The sequence below is a fragment of the Fukomys damarensis genome, unplaced genomic scaffold (assembly GCF_012274545.1).
Source record: "Fukomys damarensis isolate Sample0158 unplaced genomic scaffold, DMR_v1.0_HiC HiC_scaffold_35, whole genome shotgun sequence".
Taxonomy (NCBI): Eukaryota; Metazoa; Chordata; class Mammalia; order Rodentia; family Bathyergidae; genus Fukomys; species Fukomys damarensis.
In genome coordinates this window covers 5,120,228-5,142,429 of record NW_022900947.1, presented here as the reverse complement: position 1 = coordinate 5,142,429, position 22,202 = coordinate 5,120,228, and the positions used below count along the sequence as shown (strand labels likewise).

At 53.9% G+C, this 22,202-nt stretch overlaps 1 protein-coding gene across 18 annotated transcripts in view; it reads left to right on the top strand.

The window, feature by feature from the left end:
- The window catches only part of Slc2a9 (solute carrier family 2 member 9), a 145,717-nt gene that overhangs the window by 82,790 nt on the left and 40,725 nt on the right, over positions 1-22,202 (top strand). For all 18 annotated transcript variants that reach the window (XR_783811.2, XR_783812.2, XR_783814.1 and 15 more), the window contains 2 exons: positions 17,217-17,404; positions 21,155-21,265. Coding sequence is in view for 14 of the 18 variants with exons in the window: in XM_010641841.2 (XP_010640143.1) it covers positions 17,217-17,404; positions 21,155-21,265 (299 nt within the window). In the remaining 4 variants the exon portion in view is untranslated. The remainder of the gene's footprint in view (positions 1-17,216; positions 17,405-21,154; positions 21,266-22,202) is intronic.

Below are 22,202 nucleotides of genomic sequence, written 5' to 3'. Positions count from 1 at the left end.
CCCTCGTCATTGCAAATGTTGGAGAAAGGGGGACTCTGTAGCAGTCAGCTACTGCTATAATGCTGCATAACAAAGAACCTCAAAACTCACTGGCTTCAACTAATGCATTTGCTACCGTTCACAATTCTACAGGCCAGCTGTGTGGCTATCAACTAATCTTGATAGGACTTGGCCTTGAAATTCTCCTTGGGGTGAGCTGAAGTCCACTCACTTGCCCACTAGTCACTGGCTAAACTAGTTTGTCCTCTGCCCTGTTCCATGTGGCTCATCCTGCAGCAAGCTAGCTCAGCACATTCTCGTGGTGGTCACCCAGCTCCAAGAGAGGAAGAGGAAGACACAAGTAGATTTTTAAACTTCAAGCCTAAAATTCTCTTGGCTAAATGAAGTCCCATGGCCAAGCTCAGAGTCAGAGTGGAGGGCAGAAACGAACGGGCAAAAGACTGCATGCAGAGGGGCTGAGCTGGTGCCACCTATGCGGCTGGTCCCTCAGGCATTTCACCTGTCCCTACCCCTAGTTCACAGAGGATCAGGTCCCAGCCCCCGGGTCTATTTACTGAAGCCACCCTTACCTAAAAGACACTCTGTGCCTAAAAACTGGGGAAGACTCACAACTCCTGCCATGAGAAAGGAGACTTACTTGAGTAGAAGTGAAATATTGCCATAGGAATTGTGACAGGGCAATGCTTCCGAAGTCACAGTCAGGGAAGTTGCCCAGATCAAGATCCCTTGGGCTTCAGGGCCCAAAGTGGCTGCCGCCATTCTGCACTCCGGCCAGCAGGGGGATGAGGAGAGGGGATTAAGAACTCTTCTGGAGCACTCCATGCACTTCTACTCATGTTGCTTTGGTGAGAACACAACCCCACAGCCTCTGCTAACTACCAAGGAGGCTGGGAAATGCTGTTCTTCATGCACCATTGCCACAACTCATGATCTGTTCCTAAGGGGGAGGAGGAGCAGTGCTGTGTAGCCAAGGGTAGGGTCACTGAGACTGGGATTCTGGGTGCTCTAGAGGCAGGTGACATGGGGCACTGTTCCAGCATCCATGGGAGTATTCAGAGGTGGGTCTGGGTGAGGGCACAGGAGCTTCTCCTTGTGACTTTGGCGTTGAATCTCTAGCATCCACAGAGTGCAGCAACAGCTGTGGATTAGTGGGAACTGCCTTTGTCCTCACTCCTGGGCACCCCACAGTCCCCTAAAGGGAGACCCAGGCTTCCAGTGGTGGCTTTGATTGCCTTCTGTGTGGAAGTGAGTGGGGAGCACTGATGTCTGCAAGTCTCCACATCTGGCCCTGGACCGGGTGCTCCCTGGGGTTCCCAGCTGGAGACGCAGCTGGTGAGACGGGGCACACAACAGAGGGACAGCTGTGAGAGAGACGGGCCCCTTCCTACCCTGCTTCCGACAGTCTAAACAGGGCGGGACAGCACAATTCAGAGACCGCCCTACACAAGCCCCCGCTCTCACAACACAGGTGTGCCTGGAATTGCTCACCTGTCTTTATTCCAAAGAGTCAGTGGCTGAGAGTTAACAGCTAGAGTCTAGATTCGGAGCATTGAGGATGCCCCAAAGCCGAGCCTATGGGCAGCACATCAGTTTCCTGGGGGTCTCTGGAGAATCCGTAGCCTTCTTCAAGATTTCACTGAAGTCCGGCACTTCCTGCGCTCTGAGCGTCCTCTGCTTGCTGGGTACCAGCTCTTCCGCATGCTGCCATTTCCCACAGTAGGCCAAAGGAGACGGTCAGCACCTCGGACAGCGATCCCGCGCAGTCTCAGAAAAGTCTGAGGGAGGCTGAGGGTGGGCCATGCCTCCGTGAGTGTGTGACCTGCTTCTCAACAGCTTCCCTTTTCCATCCCCTGGACTCTGCTCATCAAAACCCCACCTTGTCATCTGCTCCCGGAGCCCCTTTGCTGTTCCTCGTGTGCACAGAGCTACCCTTCCTTTCCCAGGCGTGAGTCACCCTGTTGTGCTCAGCCCAGATGGCACTTCCCCTAAGAGGCCTCCGCATGACAGCTGTTAAGTGGCCACCCTGTTCTTGTGTTCCTTGTACCTGATAATGTTGCAGCCGGGGTTCATGCTCCAGCGATCTGAAAGTCAGATGAGCTGCCACAGCCTCCCCTTCCCCGCATCATCTGCGTGACCCCAGGTGAGCTGCCCGTGGTCTCAGGCAGAGGCTCATTTCTTCATGGCTGTGAGCAGGCAGTGCAGTGTGCTCCATATCATGGCAGCATTGGCTGTTTTGCCATAAACACGTGCTCTGGTATATCAAAGGAAATAACCTCCTAAGCCGATGTGGGCCTCCCGATCCCAGCTGGGACCTCGAGGTCAGGCAAAGAGATCCGGGGCTGGAGAAAACTTTCTCCTTTGTCCCATCTGTCCCAGGATGAGCTCTGTCAATCCTTGACAGGATCGAATGATGGCATCTCATGGCAAATGCTAGACCTTCCTTTTGGAGCTGCGCTGTTCCTCCCATCCTGGAAGACTCGGTGTGAGTTTGTTAAGCGGATCCTCCATGAAATAGACTGTCTTGGTCCATTTCTTTGATGCAGCCGAATACCTGAGTCTGGGTAACTTGTAAATTTTAAAAACCACAGTTCTAGAAGAGAGGAGATCCGAGAGCATGGCACGGGCATCTCCTAATACAACCACGCCAAAGGATGTGCTGGATGGGGTCCTCCCTTGGATTTGGAGGGGACACAAGTTTTCAGGCCACTGCAGGGGGTTCTGACAAATGGCTCCTTTCTAGAAGGAAGCAGTCAGAGGGTCGCCCCCATCTTGCAGCTGCCTCGCTATTGAGCGAGGACTCTCGGGTGTGCCTCATGGACATGGACGGTTCAGCACACATCCCCCAATCTGGGAGTCAGTCTTCACAGAATGACCATTTAATAAGATGGCACCAAGATCATTTGAATGTTTTATGAGCCCAGTGGGAATTTTTTGTGAGGCCCTGGGCACCATCAGCCTTCTCCAGGCGAGTCTGTGGGGAGATGCAGCTGCTGCAGATGCTTAGTGAGGCAAATTTCTGAGCAGCCTTTGGTACCCTCTGAGGCGCCTCGCCCTCGATTTCTCAGGAGTCAGCCTTGTTGACGTCCCAGTCCCAGGCATGAGAGAGCCTGTGGAACCTGGGTGTCACACATGGGGTGGAGTCTGCTTCTATCACGATACCTCTCTGGATTCCCCATCTGTGCCCTAAGACTGGGTGAGATGCTTCCTGAGAGACAGCCCAGCCCCAGGTGCTGGGCTCAGAACAAGCACACATGGAGTCAGGGGCTGGTAAGGGGCCCAGGGATCCTGGCAGCAGGTGCCCGCGGTCTGTCCTGCCAGGCTCCGACAGCAGGGTGTCCAGAAATGTCACTGCCAAGGTGTCCTGATCCCCGTCTGAGGACAGTTAGATTACTCACTGAGCTCAAACCCCCACAGGAAGGCTGAGCTCTGCCCCCAGGTCCCTGAGTCCTCACCTACTCACAGCCAGAGGCACGCTAGGTGGTGCCCAAGGCATTTCCAATGCTAATCCAGGACCCCACCAGGAGGGAGCCTTCCTTGGGGGACAGCGAGGACCCTTCTGCTGTTGGGGGTCCAGGGCAGCCTCTGCTCACCTAGCCTCGTGCCACGCTCCCCTCCCTGGCATCGTCCCTGTGATCACCAGGAGGAGGGCAGAGCACACTGGGGCTCTCACTTCAGGTTTCCCAGGACCTTGCCTCTCCAAGGTGTGAATTTTGCTTTATAAACTGGTGGTTGGATTAGGAGCTCAGTGAGTCTGAGCTTCGGCGTGAATATGGCTTCCACATTTGAGTTCCTCTTATGTGCTGGTGTGAGAGGCATCACACTGACCTTCATTTGCCTCAGAAGGTGCCCTTTCCTGATGCCCAGACCCTGTGATTGCACTAGACTATGTGATGTGACAGAGGCATTGAGGTCACTGAAGAAACTGGAGTCGCCAATCAACTGACTTCGTTTTAATTGTATTTTTTTAGTACATGTTTGTCACACATAATGATTACATTCATCATGGGAAGTGGGTACATGTGTGTGACACATCTGAATTCTCCTATGTCCCCTTCACCTGTTCTTCTCCCCCTCCCTCCATCTCTTAGTCCCCTTCCCATTTGCAAACGATCTACCTCCCTGTTTCCTATTATTTTTTTATTTTGCTCTTCAGTTTGTTTATACTTTGGGTCTCATGTAAGAGAAACGTGACATTTCAGCTTGTGTCTGATTCATAACCGATAGCCTTTGGGTGGGGAGATTATCTGGACTGTCAAGCGGGGCCCAGTGCAGTCACCAAGGTTATTTTAAGTGGAAATGGAAGCAGAAAAGTAACAAGGCAGATGGCAGCACAAAAGGACTGGCCCAATAATGCTGGCTGTGATGTGCAGGAACAGATAGTGGGCCAGGCAGTGCGGCAGACCCCGGAGTTAGAAGGGGTAAGGGAACTGCTATGGCTGTGTCCAGATGTCCCCCAAAGCCTCATGTGGTCATAGGTGGGGCTTTTTCAGAGGTGGCTGGGTCTGGAGTGTGTGCTGCTGGGATTAAGAGTGTGTGATTACAAAATCAGTTCACTGATTGGCGCGGCACCACCCTTGTCCCGGTAGACTGGATGAAATAAAAGGGGCAGGAAGAGGCTGTCAACCTTTGCCCTATGTTAAGGGCCTCACTGAAATGGCTGTGGAGGGGCCTGGCAGGGTCATCCTGCTGCCACCAGCGCACCTCCCTTGCCAACCCGCTGGACAGACAGCTATAGCTTCCGGCCAGATGCTGGGGCCGTTGCCACCAATTTGGCCAGTGTCTCTGTCGACAGTGAGGTCAGGCAGGAGCTACCACCTGGGTAGAAGCAGGAGAGAGTCTCCCTTCCTCCACCTGCAGCTTCACAGCAGCGCCGGTTGTGGGTGGAATCCGAGTCAGCAGCACAGGAGTCAGGAAGCGTAGTTTGCAGGCTTTGGGCCCCAGCGGTATGAACAAGTGTAAAACGCTGGGCCCCAAGGGGCCCAACTCAGCCGGGTAGGAGACAGTGGGCTGCTCTTGGTGCACTGCCTCACAGAGGCTTTCCCTGGCCCTTTCTGCTTGCAAGGGTCCTCCCCAGGTGTCTGCATGGCCATACCTCCCTCACTTCATTTGGGTCCTGCTGAGAACAGCGTCTGCCACAAATATCTCCTCTATCTACGGTAGCTCAAATCTTACCCACCTTCTCACCATCTCCTTTCCTGGCGTATCTTTCTCTCAGCACTCACTGTGACCCGAAGCAATGTGTTTCTACATCACACCGTTCCGTATCTCTCTTCTCCACTAGGAGGAAGAGCTCCGTGACAGCAAAGGCCAACCCTGCTTTGCGTAGCCCCCAGAAACATGCCTGGCAGACAGTAGGTGCTTACTAAGCCACTGATGTAAGCAAGGAAACCAGAGTATTCCCAACACCCTCGTGTGCACTCAGCTCACTGTGGCACACTGGCCTCAGCTCTGTGGGGCGTGCGTGAGGCTGCTTACGGCCAGCACAGGTGTCCAAGCTGTGGGACACAGAGTGACTTAAGCCAGAGGAGGAGGGTGGGAGGGGACACAGAATCAGGCAGCTTCACGATGAGCCCTGCCCTTAGTGCCAGGGAGATGTTTCCTATCATTGCTTCAGACTTTCTGATGTTTCTGTCTGGATACTTTCTACCTCTGCACCTAAGAAGTCTCCCTCAGTGTGAGGATTTTCCAAATCAAAGCACAGGATGGATGGGTGGGTGGATAGATAGATGATAGATAGATAATTATCCTCATTGCATGTCTCCTTGCAGTGGCTCCCGAGGCACAGGAAGGCTGTGGGGCAGGACATTGGCATGTGCGCTGAGAGGAAAGGAACCAAGCTAAAAAATATGTACAAAGCTACCTCAGGCCAGATTGGCTCTTCAAGGTTAGGACTCACACAGGCCACACGAGAGACTTCTTTTATCTGCTTTGTAACTAGGATTAGAAATTTCTACCTTGTAGAAATCCAGGAAATGTCAGAAGCAGCTCACAATGCAGGCGTTGGGAGGGAGGGTGCATGCGTAGATTCAACTCAAGGCCCAGGAAGAAAGGAAAATCCTCACCAAAGTAAAACAGCACCAAGCGGCAGACAGAGAGGAAGTTAAGGGCTTAATGAATGCTCTGAGCCAAGCCACGTGGGTTTGCGTCCTGCTTTCTGCCATTCTCTGACCCTGCGCAACTCCTGGCCTGGTTCTCCTGTCCGCGGTGCTGATCCCATTGGGTTATTTTGAACATTAAATGATTTAATTCACACAGAGAACTTAGAACTATGCCTAGAAACTGGCTAGGTCGCTGAAAATATTTCTGTTATTTTTTAGGAGGAGGCATCAACCTTTTTCTCTGAGCTTCCTGGCAGCCAGGGCAAAAGAGGGAACTGGCTCCCTCGCAGACTCTTTTCTTTGTAGAAGCAGACCAGTGTCTCAGGAAGGACAGGGATGACTTGAATACGACTCTATAAAACATCATTACTGGGGTTAACAGTGGTATAGAGGAACTTGAAATGTATCATAGACCCAATCTTGAGCTAAAGTGAAAGAAACTGCAAATGATAGCTTTCGGTGACTTATTTCCTCCAGGAACCTTCAGCAACAGATTAAATCACAGCTTGGTGTGCAGCTCAGGGAAGGCCATTGCCCCATCGTCGGAGTTCTGAGCAACCTTCAGAGCCACAGCCATTGCCCTGTCTTCATTGAGTTCCCGTTGTGTGCCAGGCATTGTGCTAAACGTCGGGGTAAAATTAGAAGCAAAACCGAGACGGGTGGGAGGGAGCCCAGCAGAAATCAGGAGCCCTCACCCTGAGCTTGGCACTACCCCATGCCCCGAGATACAGAGCAAGAAGCCAGAGAGCCAAAGTGGCTCCAGGGGAGAGCAGAGAGCACCTCCCTGACAAGGTGGCCGCTGAGCATGATGGGAAGATGAGCTGGCATAAAGTGCAGGGAAGGGAGAGGGCGGGAACCTGTCTATGACTGGGGGGCTGATCCTCAACTGTGGATATACATGGCTGGGGCGGACACTGATCAGAGAGAGAGTTTGTGGGTGCTGTTATTTGTTTGTGCTCGGGTTTGGGTCTAGAATATCCCCCCTGGCATCATGTGTTCAGAGTTGGGGCTTTTAAAGAGGGATTGGCTCATGGGGTGCTGTACTCATCAGCAGGTTCACCCACAGAGGAATTCGGAGCCAAGTGCGCCGTTGGAGGTGGGATCGGGTCTGAAGAGGTGGTCACCGGGCTGTGGCTTCCTGGCCTTCCCCAGTCCCTCCCTTCCCTGTCTGACTCCTGTCCACCATATCATGAGCAGCCCCCCTTCACCAGGCCCTTTCAGGGGGGCCACACAAGGACTGAGACCTGTGAAACAAAGCCAAAATAAGCACAGCCTCCTATAAGTTGTGAGTGTAGGGTGTTGTGACCAGTGATGAGAAAGTGACTAAGACAGTTTGTTTTCCACCGCCCACTACTGCTGCCTCCCCAGCCAGCATTCAGCAGGGATGATCCCTGAAGTTATCGCCTAGTGCCTACCGTGGCGACTCATTCCCGTGAGTACCCCGAGTGCAGTGTCCTCCATGAGCTGGGCCAGCCTTGCTCCTGTTGGTCTTCACTCTAAATCGTTCCAGGAAAAACAGCTGTCATGTGACCCCTCAGGTCTTATGGGGCAGTGGGTGGAGCCGCAGCTGAAGCCCAGCTCACTGTCCAGCCCATCGTGAGCTTGCTGTTTTGCCCATGTAAAAGCCACCTCTACAGTGACAATGCTCATGCAGTTGCTAATTCCATATGTATAAATCAATCGCTGCAAAGACGGCTCACCTGCAGACCTCTGCAGAGCTTGGCAAAGGAAACGCTGTCTCACGGCGGGACTGGACCCTCGCAAAGTGGACATACAATGCCGGAGACTGGCTGTGACTGCCTCCTGTCAGTGTCACCCCTGGAGCCATGCTTGTAGCGACCCTGTAGACAATCAGCATGGAGCAGAGATAGAAACACCAGCTCTCCTGGGGGGACTGCATCTCTCTGTGACTCAGTTTCTTTCCTCTTCTGTTAAATGGCAGTTGGGGCTCTGACCTGGTAGGGCCTGGTGAGGTTGCTGTATCCCCGCATCTGGCCCACCCACCTCAGAGGCAGGGCGTTGTCTCCCGTCCCTCAGCAGCTCCACCTGACTCTTCCCTTAGTACTGTCTCAACCCACGGCGAGCCCTCGAAGCTGCAGGGTAATGGAAACAAGCTGAATTTATTCTGTCAGCCTCTCTGGGCCATGGCTCCTTAGCATCCTTCTTTTGAGGTGTGTGAAAAGAGATCAGAGAGCTGTGGGTTGGAGCATCACCCACTCCTGTTCACCTGGGCGATCTGCAGCTGTTTCCCAGCATCCCAGAGCACAGTGGACTGGCACAAAACTCCACGAGATGCATGGTGCGGAGCCTGGCGAGTGGTAGGGGCACAGTGAGTGTGAGGCTCCTGCCTGCGTGATCTCCTGGACCCCCTGAATAAAGGAGATTCTGTTCCTGGGGTGGGGCCAGCCTCCCTGAGCCTTCCTCTCCCAACCCAGAGCTGACCAGGCCTCCCAGAGATTTCAGCTGGGAGATGGAAATTTCCATTCCTTTTTCAGGTTCTTTGAGTCAGAGATGAGCACAGAGCCAGGAATATGAATGAGGTGGGAGCCATGGGCAGATTCTTGCTTGCAAGTTGCAGAGCAGGCATGGTACATGCGCTAGAAGGAGCCTGGGGTAGACTCGCAGCCTTGGGGAGTGTGGGGAATGAGCTCTGGGAGGGTGGCTTTCCGTGTGCAAATGTCTTTTGAAATGAGCTCACAGACCGCAAGTTCCCAGGCCGTCTCCTCCGTCCCCAAGGGCAGCTGGTTGCAACCGATGTCTGTTCCATCCCCGTGGACACCACTGTCTCCTTCCCTCACTCTTCCGTGCTGTCTGCACACTTCTGGGAGTCCAGTTTGCCTTAGAGGCCCATGTCTATCCGTCTTCCTGTTCAGTGCTTAGGTGGTCATCAAACTCCTCCTTGTACACTGCCAAGGATGGGGAACTCACTACTCAGAAACCCAGTCCATTCTTGAACACAAGTCAAGCAGCTCTTCTTCAGGCAAGCTGATCTGCAGTACACCACAGCTCCCGCTGGGGGCAGCCAGGGACAGCAGAGGCAGCAGGGTCCCTCTGCCCTGAGGATTTACTTTGTACTGAACATCAGCAAAAGTGACTAGGGCTCAGTCACCCGTGCCCAGCGTGGTCTCAGCACCTGCTGTATGCCCAGCCCTAAACAAGACCCAGCCTCTGGCAAGAAATGTCCAAGCCTTGCAGTCTGCCTGAGCTGACGGGACCAGGTGAGGACAGAGGCTGTGGCTGCCGTTCCCCGACCCACGCTGCGTGCAGTGTGTGGTGCCTCCACGAGGGGCCTCGCTCTCCAGACACAGATTCCAGGCCTCCACCTAAAAATCGGCAGACAGGAAATGCAGTTCCTGCAGGCCGGGGGTGAAAAAGTGGCCAAGAGCTAATGCCCCCCACCCCGCTGCGCTTCCTAGGTGTAAAGCAGCCCGTGCCGACATCACTGCCCAGACCTGCACTTCACTCAAGGGGGCAGCAAAGCGTGGGTGAGGGAAAGTCTGGGCGGTGGCTGCTGCTGGTGTCTTCCGGAACGCAGGATGCGAGAGGAAAGAGTGAGGAGAGGCAAGGGAAGGAAGGGGACAGGGGAGGGAGGGAGGCCTGCGCAGACTCGCATGTGTGACCCCAGCGCGACGGCGTCGGAGGCGATCAGGCGGCGATGAGGCCATGGGATGGGGCCTCGTGGCGGGGTTTGTGTCCATGAGACGAGGAAGAGCCCAGAGTACCTGCTTTCCGTCCCTGTTGTTCAGACACGGCGAGCAGGCTACTGCCTGCCAGCCGGGACTTCCGGCCTCCAGACTGAGAAATAAACACCAGGGTCTGAGCCCAGTCTGGAACAGGTTCCCCCAGTCGTAACTGGGCATTGGGAGGGAGGCTTCGGATGCCTCGCCCGAGCTCATCCACCAACAGCAGGGGGACAGTCATAGCCTGCTCTGCTGTCTCTGCACAGCTCCTGTGGCCCAGCCATAGGGGTCAGTCATTGTGAACAGGGACAGAGCTGACATTCTCCACTCCACACCACAGCCTGGAGTGCTCTCCGCACCCAGATGTCACCCTGCCTGGCTGCAGTGCAGCGCTAATGCCCCTGAGGCTGGCAGAACATCACCCGACATCCACTGTGGCATCATCTGGGCGATTCCCCACCAGGTGCTGCTCAGAAGCCCAGCAGAGCAGTCACCCTCCACCCCAGGGATGGCAGGAAGTGACTCACACTGCCTCAGCCTTCCTCACCCAGGCCACACCGCAGGCTCCACCACAGGACCCCTCTCCTGACTGAGGGTCTGGCCCTTTCATCCTCTCACCTGAAGAAGGGGCTGGCTGGAGGGGATCAAAGGAGGAAAGGCATTGGATCCAGGTGGGGTGGCGCACACTTGGGGGCTGAGGTAGGGGGATCCCAGGCATACGAGGCCAGCCTGGGCTACCTAGTGAGTTCAAGACCAGTCAGAACTGCATAGTGAGACCCTGTCTGAAGAAACACTCATCCCCAAAAAGACATTGACACCTGCAGAACTGCAACAGCCCGAAAACAAGCATCAAGACACCTGTGGACAGGATGCAGCAGGGCTGACAGGACTGAGCATGCCTGGCGTTGGGCCTGCAGACCCAGCCACGAGGGAAAATGTTTGAGTCCAGAGCTGAATGCAGCTGGAAAATGTCCATCTTCCCCATTGTTGGTCACTTGTTCTGAAAAAGTCGTCAGAAGTTGTTGCTTTTTTATATTTTAAGCACAATTTATCAGAATCCACTGAAATGCTTCCCGTGGGCAGGAATATTTTAAACACTATTTAGGAGGCTTTTATTTTAAAGGGCAGATATGAGAGCTTTTCATCCATGACCCCTGTGCATAACTTTGGCTACCAAACTCCATGATGATGGGAAGATTTCCACATGCCGCTTCTTGGCATAATTTCTTTTGAAAAGCTGCTACTTCCTCACTCCTGTTAAAATGTCATCTTGACCTCTAGGCGATCAGCTATCCGTGCCTTACCTTTGAGGATCTCTGCCAGGCAGCCCACTGTCACTGTTCACCATTGAGGCCAGTGACATGCTTGTACCTGGGCAGGGTGACGTTTCTAGGACTGTCCCGTCTTTGTACTGGGCAACTTTAACCTGTGCTTTCTCGGGGGATCCTTCCCAAACCAGCAGTGCCCGTGTCAGGGAATTCCATTCAAGCCACACCTGGTTCCCGAATTCACCAACTGGTACACTGCCAAACAAACCTCAGTGCATCATTCTGTCTGCAGGCAAGAGAGATTAAGGACACCCACTTGGCTCCTCTTCACAGTGGGTTCCCGCCGCACACCCCACAGGCCCTGTGAATGCTCCAGGTCCAGTTGATAGTCAGATATTATAAAGCTATAACTGAGACCCCAGTATCTTCTTTACCTTACTCTTCACCCTTGGCTATGGGTGATAAAAATACAGCAAACCTGAATTAAATGCCAAGTGATCTCCCACCCCAAACCCGAAGAGCAATAGAAAATAAATGCCTGGCAAAGCCTCCTGTTTCTGCAGATGACTTCCTACCATGCAAAAGATACTGAGCTCAGTGTATGTGTACTGACTCCACGTGTCGGCATGTGTTCCAGGTGACAACCCCTCTGTGGCCTTGTCACCAGCCCTCCAGATCATTCCTATGAGAGCACTTTGCTCCCATAGGAGGTGACAGAAGCTCATGGGGGTGATAAAGTGTGAACCAGACGTGGCCCTGGCCAAGTACGAGTTGGGGGCCTAGAGCGACATCAGCTGATTGTGTCATAGTCCTGCAGACTAAAGGTCTGAAATCTCGATGCTGGCCAGGCCACAGTGGGGCCTCTCCCAGGTTGTGATGGGCCAAACAGTCCTCTGTGTCTTAGCCACTTCCTCGTCACTGGGGCACAATATCCAACACCCACAACTTAAAGGAGGAAGATCTATTTTGGCTTCAGACTGTAGAGGTTTGAGTCCATGATCAGTTGGCTCCAAGGCAGTATGGCCTGGCAGAGGGGCCTGGCAGAGGAGAGCTGCTCACAGCATGGCAGCCAGGAAGCAGAGTGGGAAGGGAGGAGCTGAGGATGGAAAGAAATCTTTCTAAACCATGGCCCCAATGACTGCCTCTTCCAACCAGACACTGCCTCCTAACAGCAAGTCAGCCATAGCACCCCGTGATTCACCGTCTTCCCAAAGCTTTTCTCTGAGCCAGTGAGAGCTTTGAGGGTTTCACTTCATGTAAACCATCACTGGGGGCCTCCACAAGCTCACAGCAGCAGCACTCTGACCTCCACCTCATCGGCACAAGGCTGTGTCCTCTGTGTCTCCATCATCTCCCCTTCCTAAAGGCACCAGAGTCATATAGCACGAGGGTTCACGGTCCTCCACCATGGACTCATCTTAACTCCGTCTTCACCACCCGGGAAGACTGTTTCCAAAGACCACATCCACAGGTACCGTGGTTCAACTCATGTTTGTCTGGACATGGTTCAGCTCCCAGTAGAAGGTTCTCGCATTCTCCAGCCATTGTCCGGCCACAGAGGAAAGGAGGACAGAAGAGTGGACAGAAGGGAAGATGGTGGTGAGAACCAACTGTCAGCATTGTTATGTTTATCATGCTCATGAATCATTCCCATAGATAATGACATTTAGCACCAGTGACAATCCCACTATGACTGTCCATTTTACAGAAGGGGAAACTGAGGCACAGGAACGTTAAGCAACTCATCCAGCATCCTACGTAGTGGAAAGTGGCGAGGCCAGGATTTAAACCCAGGCACTGTGGTCCTGAGCCGACCTTCTTGTCATGACATCACACAATCAGGTCACTTATTTCACTAAATTGATGTAGGCCCATCTCAAACCCGAGGAAGGATGAGTGAGGCTGCAGCGACCTGCCCAGGCCCCACAGCTACCAGGCAGCAGTCAGGACCCTGCACAGCCCGTCTCTACAGCTGGTCCCCTCCCTCTTGACCTTCCACCTTTTCACGTTTTACCTGCAGGACTCAGAACTTTGACAGGTGCTTGAGGGCCTGAGTCTGACCATGCTCAACTTCTGCTTTTCTTTCTCAGTCTACCAGAAAATAGATCTGGAAGACTTCCAGGCTGAAAGTTGGACCCAATCAAAAGCCCCCACTGTCTTTATTTCCTGTAGTGGAGAAGTAACTTGGGCTGGCAGAAGGCAGGGAGCAGCAATCCACGTGAAGGACAGGAACTCCAGGAAAGTGTTGGGGACTGAGTTGTGTCCCCACAAGTTCAGACAGAGCCCTAATCCCTGGTGTGACCTGGAGATGGGCCCGTAAGACAATAAAGAGGTGGGATAAACTTGTAGGACAGGGCCTAGTCCGCAATCCCAGCGTTTTGTGAGAAGATGAGAGACACCAGAGCTCTCTGGGCTTGATGAGTGTTGTGCCCAGTGGGAGATTTTCTGGGGTGCTGGAGGTCCCCCGTCATGGCCGTCCACCCCGCTCGGGGTCCCTACCCTCACTCCAGCGTAGGGTGAGGAAGTGGGGCTCTCAGTAGAGAACAGGGGAGTCAAGACTGATATGGTGTGAAGCGGGAGCATCTGCGAAGTGTGGCAAACGCAGAGGAGGCAGGAGAGTGGGCTGTGCCACTGGGGCCTCGTGCGGGTGCTCACCAGGCTGGGTGTTTTCACACTGCCAGGTGAGCTGGGTCTCTAACACAACTGCTTCACCGGCTGTTGTGGTCTCGCCAATCAGGGTCTTAGCCTTTGTTTCTGGGAAGGGAGTGGGCGGCTGGGGATTTTGTGAGCACACAGTGGGGTACACCCCTGGAGCACATGGTACCTGATAAGCACGTGGCGATCGACAGTGTCAGCTCGGTCTTGCTGGTGTGAAGCGGGAGCATCTGCGAAGTGTGGCAAACGCAGAGGAGGCAGGAGAGTGGGCTGTGCCACTGGGGCCTCGTGCGGGTGCTCACCAGGCTGGGTGTTTTCACACTGCCAGGTGAGCTGGGTCTCTAACACAACTGCTTCACCGGCTGTTGTGGTCTCGCCAATCAGGGTCTTAGCCTTTGTTTCTGGGAAGGGAGTGGGCGGCTGGGGATTTTGTGAGCACACAGTGGGGTACACCCCTGGAGCACATGGTACCTGATAAGCACGTGGCGATCGACAGTGTCAGCCATCGGTCTTGCCCTGTGTTTATGTCTGTGTCCCTCTAGTCTGCCCTACATAAGGACACACAGTGGGAAGCAGCCATCTAGCTGGGAGTGGTCCCACCAGAGACTGAACTCAGCCAGCGCCCTGATCTTGGGCTTTCAGTGTCTGGAACAGAGGGAGAGGAAGTGCCTGTCACTCAAGCCTGTCTGGGTAGGCAGGATTGTGCATCCAGGGGTGCCCTTTTCTCAGGTCCCAACCCCAAAGCCACCCGACTTCCTGGAAAGGTCCCTGCCTGTGTCCCTGGGGCACAGCTTGCATGACCCTGAGCCGCCTGTGCTCAGTCCCGCACTCCAGGGCTTCCGTGGACCTTTCGGGGATGCCCATGCTCCCCACCCCGACACCTCCCAGCCACTACTGTCAAGTACTGTCATGTCTCAGAGCCATGGGCACAGGGCAGAGGGAGGCGGACCCACCGGGTCACGGCGTCACAGCCGGAATGCTACGTGCCCAGCCTCCACCAACAGTCTGGTTCAGCTGTGTGCATAAGCCCTGACCAGTTTTCCACCCTGTCCCTTCCAGACCCTCGCCCCCTCAACCTCAGGCAGCACTGCACAGAAGCGCCCCCAAATCATCTGCCCATCTTGGGTTTGCCACCATGATAGCCTGAGTCCCATGAGCCTCTCAGTGGGGCTACCTGTCCTGGAAGGGGAAGTTCAGGTGTTGCCTGCTTGACAAGCCACACTCTGCCCAGGGACACTCGTAACACCATGGAGATGTGGGTCACTTCCGCTCACTTCACACATGCACATTCTGAGGCTGGAGCAAGGAACGTCCACAGGAGAGTGGCCCAGGGAGAGTTGAACCTGTGGCTGATTTCCTTGGCTCTGTCTGCATGTCTGATTTCCATGGAGGCTCTCCCAGAGTGCACACCAGGAAACGCTGCAGCAGGGACACTACCTGCAAGATCGGTAGCTCCCATTCCTTCAGCTCCTACATAGATAGCGCCTTGCCTGGAACAAAGTAGTCACTCAGTAAGCGTGTGCTGAGCATCGACTGTGGATGGGGCCGTGAGACGGTGGGGACCCAAGCCCAACACCCACACATGGAGGGAGGGAGCCGTGGGGAAGGGTCTGACCTGGCAATCAGCAGACAGGAGGGTGGGCCTGGACCTGGGTCTGCAGAGATGCTCTGCACCACAGCGGGCAGAGGGAGGGGCCGAAGCCTGGAAGAGTGGTGCTGGGGGGAGAGAAGCCGGGGGGCCTCTGGAGAGAAGATATTTGGCAATATCTGGACACATCTTTGACCGTCACCACCAAGAGATACTGGCATCCGGTGGGCAGAGGCCAGCAACACTGATAAACATGAGCCAATGCACGGGAACCCACAGCAGTTATCCGGCCCAAGACACCTCAGTACCGAGATTAAACTGATGTTTTACAGTATGGGTATCCAAAGCAGGGGGAAGGGGCAACAAGGAGAGGTGAAAGGGTCGGAGCATCTTGTGTGCCGGTACAGATCTGCCGCTGGGAAACCCACTCATCTGTGGAAGCAGTTAGAGTCAGAAAACAAGATGTGTCTGTCCTGCCACTCAGCCGGCCTGGGCTGCGTGATAACAATCAAATAAAAGGAGGGCAGGTGGCCTGCAGCCTTCAGGTTGACTGCAGCTGTCGAAGATGATCAGAACTTCTAAGATGAAGAAAGATTTTTCTTCCAGGAAATTCTGTGAAGAGCTGAACCCTGAACTTGGCTGAGAGATTCCTGTCAGCTAAAGGGAGAAGGGGAAAGAAAAGGTTGTCAAGTTCTCCTTGCTTTATCTATCTCCTCTTTATCTCATTTCCTTGGAAAACATGTACCTCAGGGAGGGAGAGAAATATTTTCCTGCCCTCCACTTCCGGAACTGTCTTATCACAGAGAAGTTGCATCGTGAAATTTGAAGCAATGTCAGAAATTCCATGGTTCCATGCATAGTACAGGAGCATTACCCGCCCAGCTTACCTCTCCTCTTACTCTTAGTCTGTGCTGGGAAAAGCATTAAATCACAGGTTGCAAAGAGACACTTTGCAATTTTCACTAGAATACTGGAAAGAACAAAGCCTTAGTGTGAATCAGAGGCAAGTTTAACAGCTTTTTTTTTTTCCCCCGGCTTAAGATTAACAAGTTCACGTGTCCTGTGGTGTGGCACAGAGTCATTAAGGACGCTACCCACTGGCTCTGGGATGGACTGACCCTGGGAGCCGGGGAGACAGCCTCCTTTTCCCCATCGAAGGAAGGGTGTCAGAGAGCTGAATATTGAAATCCTTGCTCTAACAGTGGCCCCCTGATGGCCCGATAATGATGTAGGTTCTGATCAGGAGGCCCACCTCGGGCATTCCTCCTGGGAGGGAGGTTTACATAATTAAAGTCTCAGTCAGATGTGCGGGTTTTTCAGAAGCTGGAGATTTGCAGCGTTCAATCTGGAAACGGTGTAAATTGTGGGGAGGTGGGGTTTGAGCCCTGGGAAGATATGCTCTTTGAGATGATTTCTGTTCATGGTGTCTGCATTCCTGAAGGCCACGTGGAAAGACCTAGAAGGTCTTTAGGTTCAGTCTTCCTTCCCTTGACAGATCCGAATGTGGGCATCACTCAGATCCCGGTCAAGTGGGATGGAAACTCCCTCTGGACACCCCACTGAGCAAGAGCAGAGACAGCCAGGCAAAAGGGGGCGCCAGTAAATACTCCCTGCATGTGGGAAGCTCTGAGTCTGGGGTTGGTGTGTCTGATACCATGTGCCATCGTTACAGCAGCCACGGAGGCAGCAGTGAGGAACCCAGGACAAAGAGGAACCCAGCTGCCCTGGTAGAGATGGTTCGAACCACGGGCAGACTCCATGTTGCATGAGGTCATGAGCAGAACTGGGCTCGCTCCCAGGCGGCTGGGTGACCTCAGTCAGGGGCTTTGGATTCTGTGGTTTCAAAGGTCCCCGAGATGGTGTGTGTCTGGGTGCGCGCACTGTCCCTCAGACACAGCAGACATCTTAACTATATCCCTGATCGCAGCGTTTCAGAAGTTCCTGGGCAAAGCAGACGTCTCCCGAGTGATGGAGGAGATCCTCTCTGAGAACCGCGTACAGAGGAACATCCGCCTGGTGCCCGTCCTGGAGCTGCTGAGGGCTCCCTTCGTCCGCTGCCAGGTCATCACCGTGATTGTCATCATGGCCTGCTACCAGCTCTGCGGCCTCAATGCGGTGAGTGCCGGGCTCTGGGCAGGAGGACTTGGGGGTGGGGCTATGAGCCATTGTTCCAATCCCAGCTCTGCTGCTGAGCAGCCATGAATTTGACAGATCCTCAGCTTCCTCATCTGTACAACGGGATAGTCCAATGCACAAAGGAAATCCACACAGAGTATTGAGCAGCTGGTACAAGAGTCATTTATACCTTCAGAGATGCTGCCTACCATTATTATTTATTCCTTGGAATACCTAAAGATTGTATTTCTCACTGAAATGGGCACTTACTTAGGAAGGCATACATAGGAGACAGTGAGATTATTTCAAAAAGATAGATGTATCGATCAGATTTCTTTTTCTTAATTAGTCAAGGTTTTGTCACTGTGATCAAAATACCCAGTACCCACAACTTAAAGGAGGAGAGGTCTATTCTGGCTCCTGATTTCAGAGGGTTCAGTCCGTGGTTTACTGGCTCCAAGGCAGAAATGGCCTGGTAGAGGAAAGCCGTTCAACTCATGAGATCCAGGAAGCAGAGAGGAGGGAGGGAGCCCCAGAGGGAAAGCCCAGAGACCAGATAGCGCCCTGAGGTCACTGTTCCTCCCACCCAGACATACCTCCAAGTGTGCCTTACTGGTCTCCCAGGTAGCTCTCAAGCTATCAAGTTGACAAACCAGGTGAACCATGATAGTGGACTTGGCTGGGCTGGTTTCAACTCAACCCGTTGGCCTGAGAAAACCTCAAGGCTTTCCATTAAGTGTCTTGGTTTCTGAGCTAAGGACCTCTCTCCAGGGGGGTCCCAGCCCTCTGCCATCTCTTCTCTCTCCAAGGCTCTAGAAGTGGAATTCCTGAATTTGACAAATGAGGCAGATTCCACAGAGTCACCGTCGGTGTTGTTGCTTCTGCAAAATGCAGCGGGATGTCTCCAGGGGTAAGGGCCTGGAGAAGGATGTGGTGACCTCTAGCTGTTGACTTTCTGATATCACGACAGTCTTCCTTGCTCTGTCCGGCTTCTTGATTCTTGTCTCAGAGCTTTCTATTTACTTCTTGCTCAATCTCCTACCTCAGTACCGGCCACCCTGCTGGCCCCACTCCCCCTGAGTGGAGAGGGAGAGAGGTAATATTTCCTCATTTCCTAAGGCTCAGCTGTGGAGCCTCAAAGAACGCATCTGAGACTGTGCTTCCTGAGGCACTGTGTGCACAGAGCACTGCCCGCACCGGACAGAACTCTCCCATTCACACGCCCCATGTGACCTTATAAATCCCACCAGGGCAAACCTGCAAGCCCTGAATGTCCTCTGCTCCCATGGCCAGTGGCAGTGCGTGTCCTCAGCAGAGAGCTCTGGACGGTCAGGGGCCTGGCTTGCTGTCCCTCTGTGACCGAAAGGTGGCAGGGAGAAGCCGGACCCGGTGCTTCCCCTAACCTGGCTCAGTAACTTCAGCTGCAGGGATAATCAAGTAACCCAGGAACGTGTGCTAAGCGAGAACCAGGAGCTGTCCCCCAGCCCCACTGCTAGGAACAGAGACAATGAGACACTTTTCCAGAATCACACAGCTAGGGAAAATACAAAAGGGATTTGCACCCCAGGTGTTTGGTTCCCAAGGTCTGAATGCCTAAGACCAGAGCGTAGACAGTTTCGGGAGTCCCTCACAGCATCCCCAAATGTGTCCTGTGAGCTGTCCCCAGAGTACTCCCAGACAAACTCCAGGACACGTCCTGACTAATCTGTTTTATGTTTCGCAGGCCGAGGGCCCACGCCAGCCTTGGTGCCTGACCCGCTGGGCCTGGGCCAGGCTTTCCCTCATCCTGCTTCCTTGTTTGCACATCCCTGAGGCTGAGGAGGGCTCTAACCCGATCAGTGCTGCAACCGCCCTGGCGGTGCCAGCCCCTTCACTTTGCCAGAAGTCACTTTGGGAGGCGTAGTCTGTCCTTTGAGATACCTGACGGTACTGCGGCCACCTTCCCACCTGTCACCTTGCTCCTGCCCCCGAAAGGTCCCGTGGGGTCAGCAGCACTGTCCTTATTTTCCACACAAAGAACCCACACCTTGCACAGGGTCAGGGACTTGTCCAAGGTCCCAGGGTGGCACAGCAAACTCACACCTCTGATGGCAGATGTGTGGCATCCCAGGATGGCCTGGGCTTGGCCAGCCTAATTCCCAGCCTCAGACCTTCCGCCTGGGGGTGGAGGCGTCCTTGTCATGGGGGCATAGGGTGCCCGGCCACATCCTTGTCCTCTACCCAGTTGGCCAGTTGCTCCCCACCAGCTGTGACAGCCAAGAATGTGTCCCAACACCGCCGAATGTCCCCCGAGCTGAGGTCGCCAAGGTTGAGATCCACTGCGTGAAACACACTGCCCCTCGCTCAGTACCCAATGCTAAAGAGTCGATGGGTGGTTTTCTTGTGACTGCATGAAAGTTGGACTTCGCATTTAGTTTTTTTTCTAACTGCCCTTTCTCTACAATAGCTTTAACATTTTCTTCTCTAAAATTAGACCTGTCACCCCAAATCACTTCTTTTTGGCAGCTGCCTCCCTTGGCATGAAGCCACAAGGTCCCTGGAGAGGGGGGCTTCTCCTTCAAGACAGAGACCCTGACCTCGGGACTAGAGCCCCTCACTCCTCCAGGGTGGGGGCCCGGGGTCACCTCCACAGCAGCCATAATGTGGGCAGGGTGACTGGGGGCTCGGGAAGGAGCAGGGGCTGGAGGCACGGTCAGTCTCCGTGAGTTTTCACGGGCTGAAAGTGGGACCCAGCCCGGTGGTCACGTGACTGTTGGTTCCGCTGTCTCCACTTCACCGCTCAAGACTCACCTCGCGGATGAGTACAGGGCAGGTCCTCTCCTCGCTGAAAATCAACCCCACCATCCCTAAAAGTGGGTCCCGTGTCTTCCCCCTGGGCATGAATAACATGTGCTAAACAAATGCTGCTACCAAGACAGATTTGTAGAAACCAGAGACAAAGTGCTGAACGTGCCCACCCAAAGCCGGCCTGACAGGCTGTGAGCAGTGAACTTTAAGGTCTGCTGCATAGGGAGCGGGCTGCTGCACCTGTGTCCTGGGAGCGGGTTCATCGGGATTCGGATGTTCAGACAGCTGGGGTCCCAGTTCTCCAGGCTCTGGGTCTAGGCTGACAGCTGGGCTGGGAAGTCACAGAAATCATTCGGGCATAGCCTACCGGTCCCAAGCTGCAGACTGAATCATGACACCCGGCTCCAGACACCACACAGGCCAGCATGGGGTGTTGTTTTGACCAAGGAGGAGAGGGACTCTAAGCAAGCCACATTGCTGTCACCGCTCACCTTGCACTGATTGTAGATTTGTTAGGACGACTTTCCAATGACAGCAGAAAGTGTCTTGTGGAACAGGGACCTTTTCTGGCTCTTACCAAGTTCCCATGGGGGATAATAGAAAGGTTATCCTGAGGTCACCTAATAATCCAAAAGGGCTGCTGAAATTCCAGCCATCCCTCCATCATCCTGACAGGAGAGAGGAAGAAGAGGGAAAAAATAGGAGCGTACTTCTGCCCCAGCCACATTCCTGTCTCTGTCTCATTGTCACACCTAACTGACAGGAGGCCTCAGAAGCGGCCTTGGCCCCATGTCCCCTCCCGGGCTCGTGTGAGTTCTGTTAAAATGAGTGACCCCATCACTGCCCCACCACGTGACTCGGGTTAGCAGCGAAGCTTGGAGGCTGCCTTTCCCCGAATCAAGGCAGGAGCTCGCGGATGCTCTCGTGCCAGCCTCCGTTTCTTCTTCTCCTTCCCGTGTCTAGATTTGGTTCTACACCAACAGCATCTTTGGAAAGGCCGGGATTGCTCCGGGAAGCGTCCCCTACATCACTCTGAGCACGGGCGGCGTGGAGACCCTGGCTGCCATCTTCTCAGTAAGTCACTGGGCCCTGCTGTGCTCAGGGCGGGGCACGCGGTCCCTGGCACAGGGCCCTAGAGATGGAGAATATTGCATCTCTGCTCCCCTTCCCTCCCTCCGACTCCCTGCGCACACAGAGTCCCCCTCCTGAACTGCCCTGGCAACAGTGACACAGCACCAACTCATGAGGGAGGCCACGCCCACCTGGGTGTTCAGAGGAGAGGGTCCCTGGGGTCTCGGGTCGCTTTCCTTGACTATCCAATAGCTTCACAATCATCCTCCAAATATGCCAGAGTTCACAAAGTAAAAGAGGAGCTGGGCACATGGCTATAATCCCAGTACTTGGGAGTCTGAGGCAGGAAGATCCCCATGAGTTCAAGGCCAGCCTGAGCTACATAGTGAGACCCTGTCTCAAAAAAATAAATATTTATTCCACGTTTTTAATGGATATAAAAAACGTTGCCCACCTGGGTGTTCAGAGGAGAGGGTCCCTGGGGTCTCGGGTCGCTTTCCTTGACTATCCAATAGCTTCACGATCATCCTCCAAATATGCCAGAGTCCACAAAGTAAAAGAGGAGCTGGGCACATGGCTATAATCCCAGTACTTGGGAGGCTGAGGCAGGAAGATCCCCCATGAGTTCAAGGCCAGCCTGGGTTACATAGTGAGACCCGTGTTCAGAGGAGAGGGTCCCTGGGGTCTCGGGTCGCTTTCCTTGACTATCCAATAGCTTCACGATCATCCTCCAAATATGCCAGAGTCCACAAAGTAAAAGAGGAGCTGGGCACATGGCTATAATCCCAGTACTTGGGAGGCTGAGGCAGGAAGATCCCCCATGAGTTCAAGGCCAGCCTGGGTTACATAGTGAGACCCTGTCTCAAAAAAATAAATATTTATTCCATGTTTTTAATGGATATAAAAAACGTAGAGGTATGATGTTTGCTCTTTCCCCTAC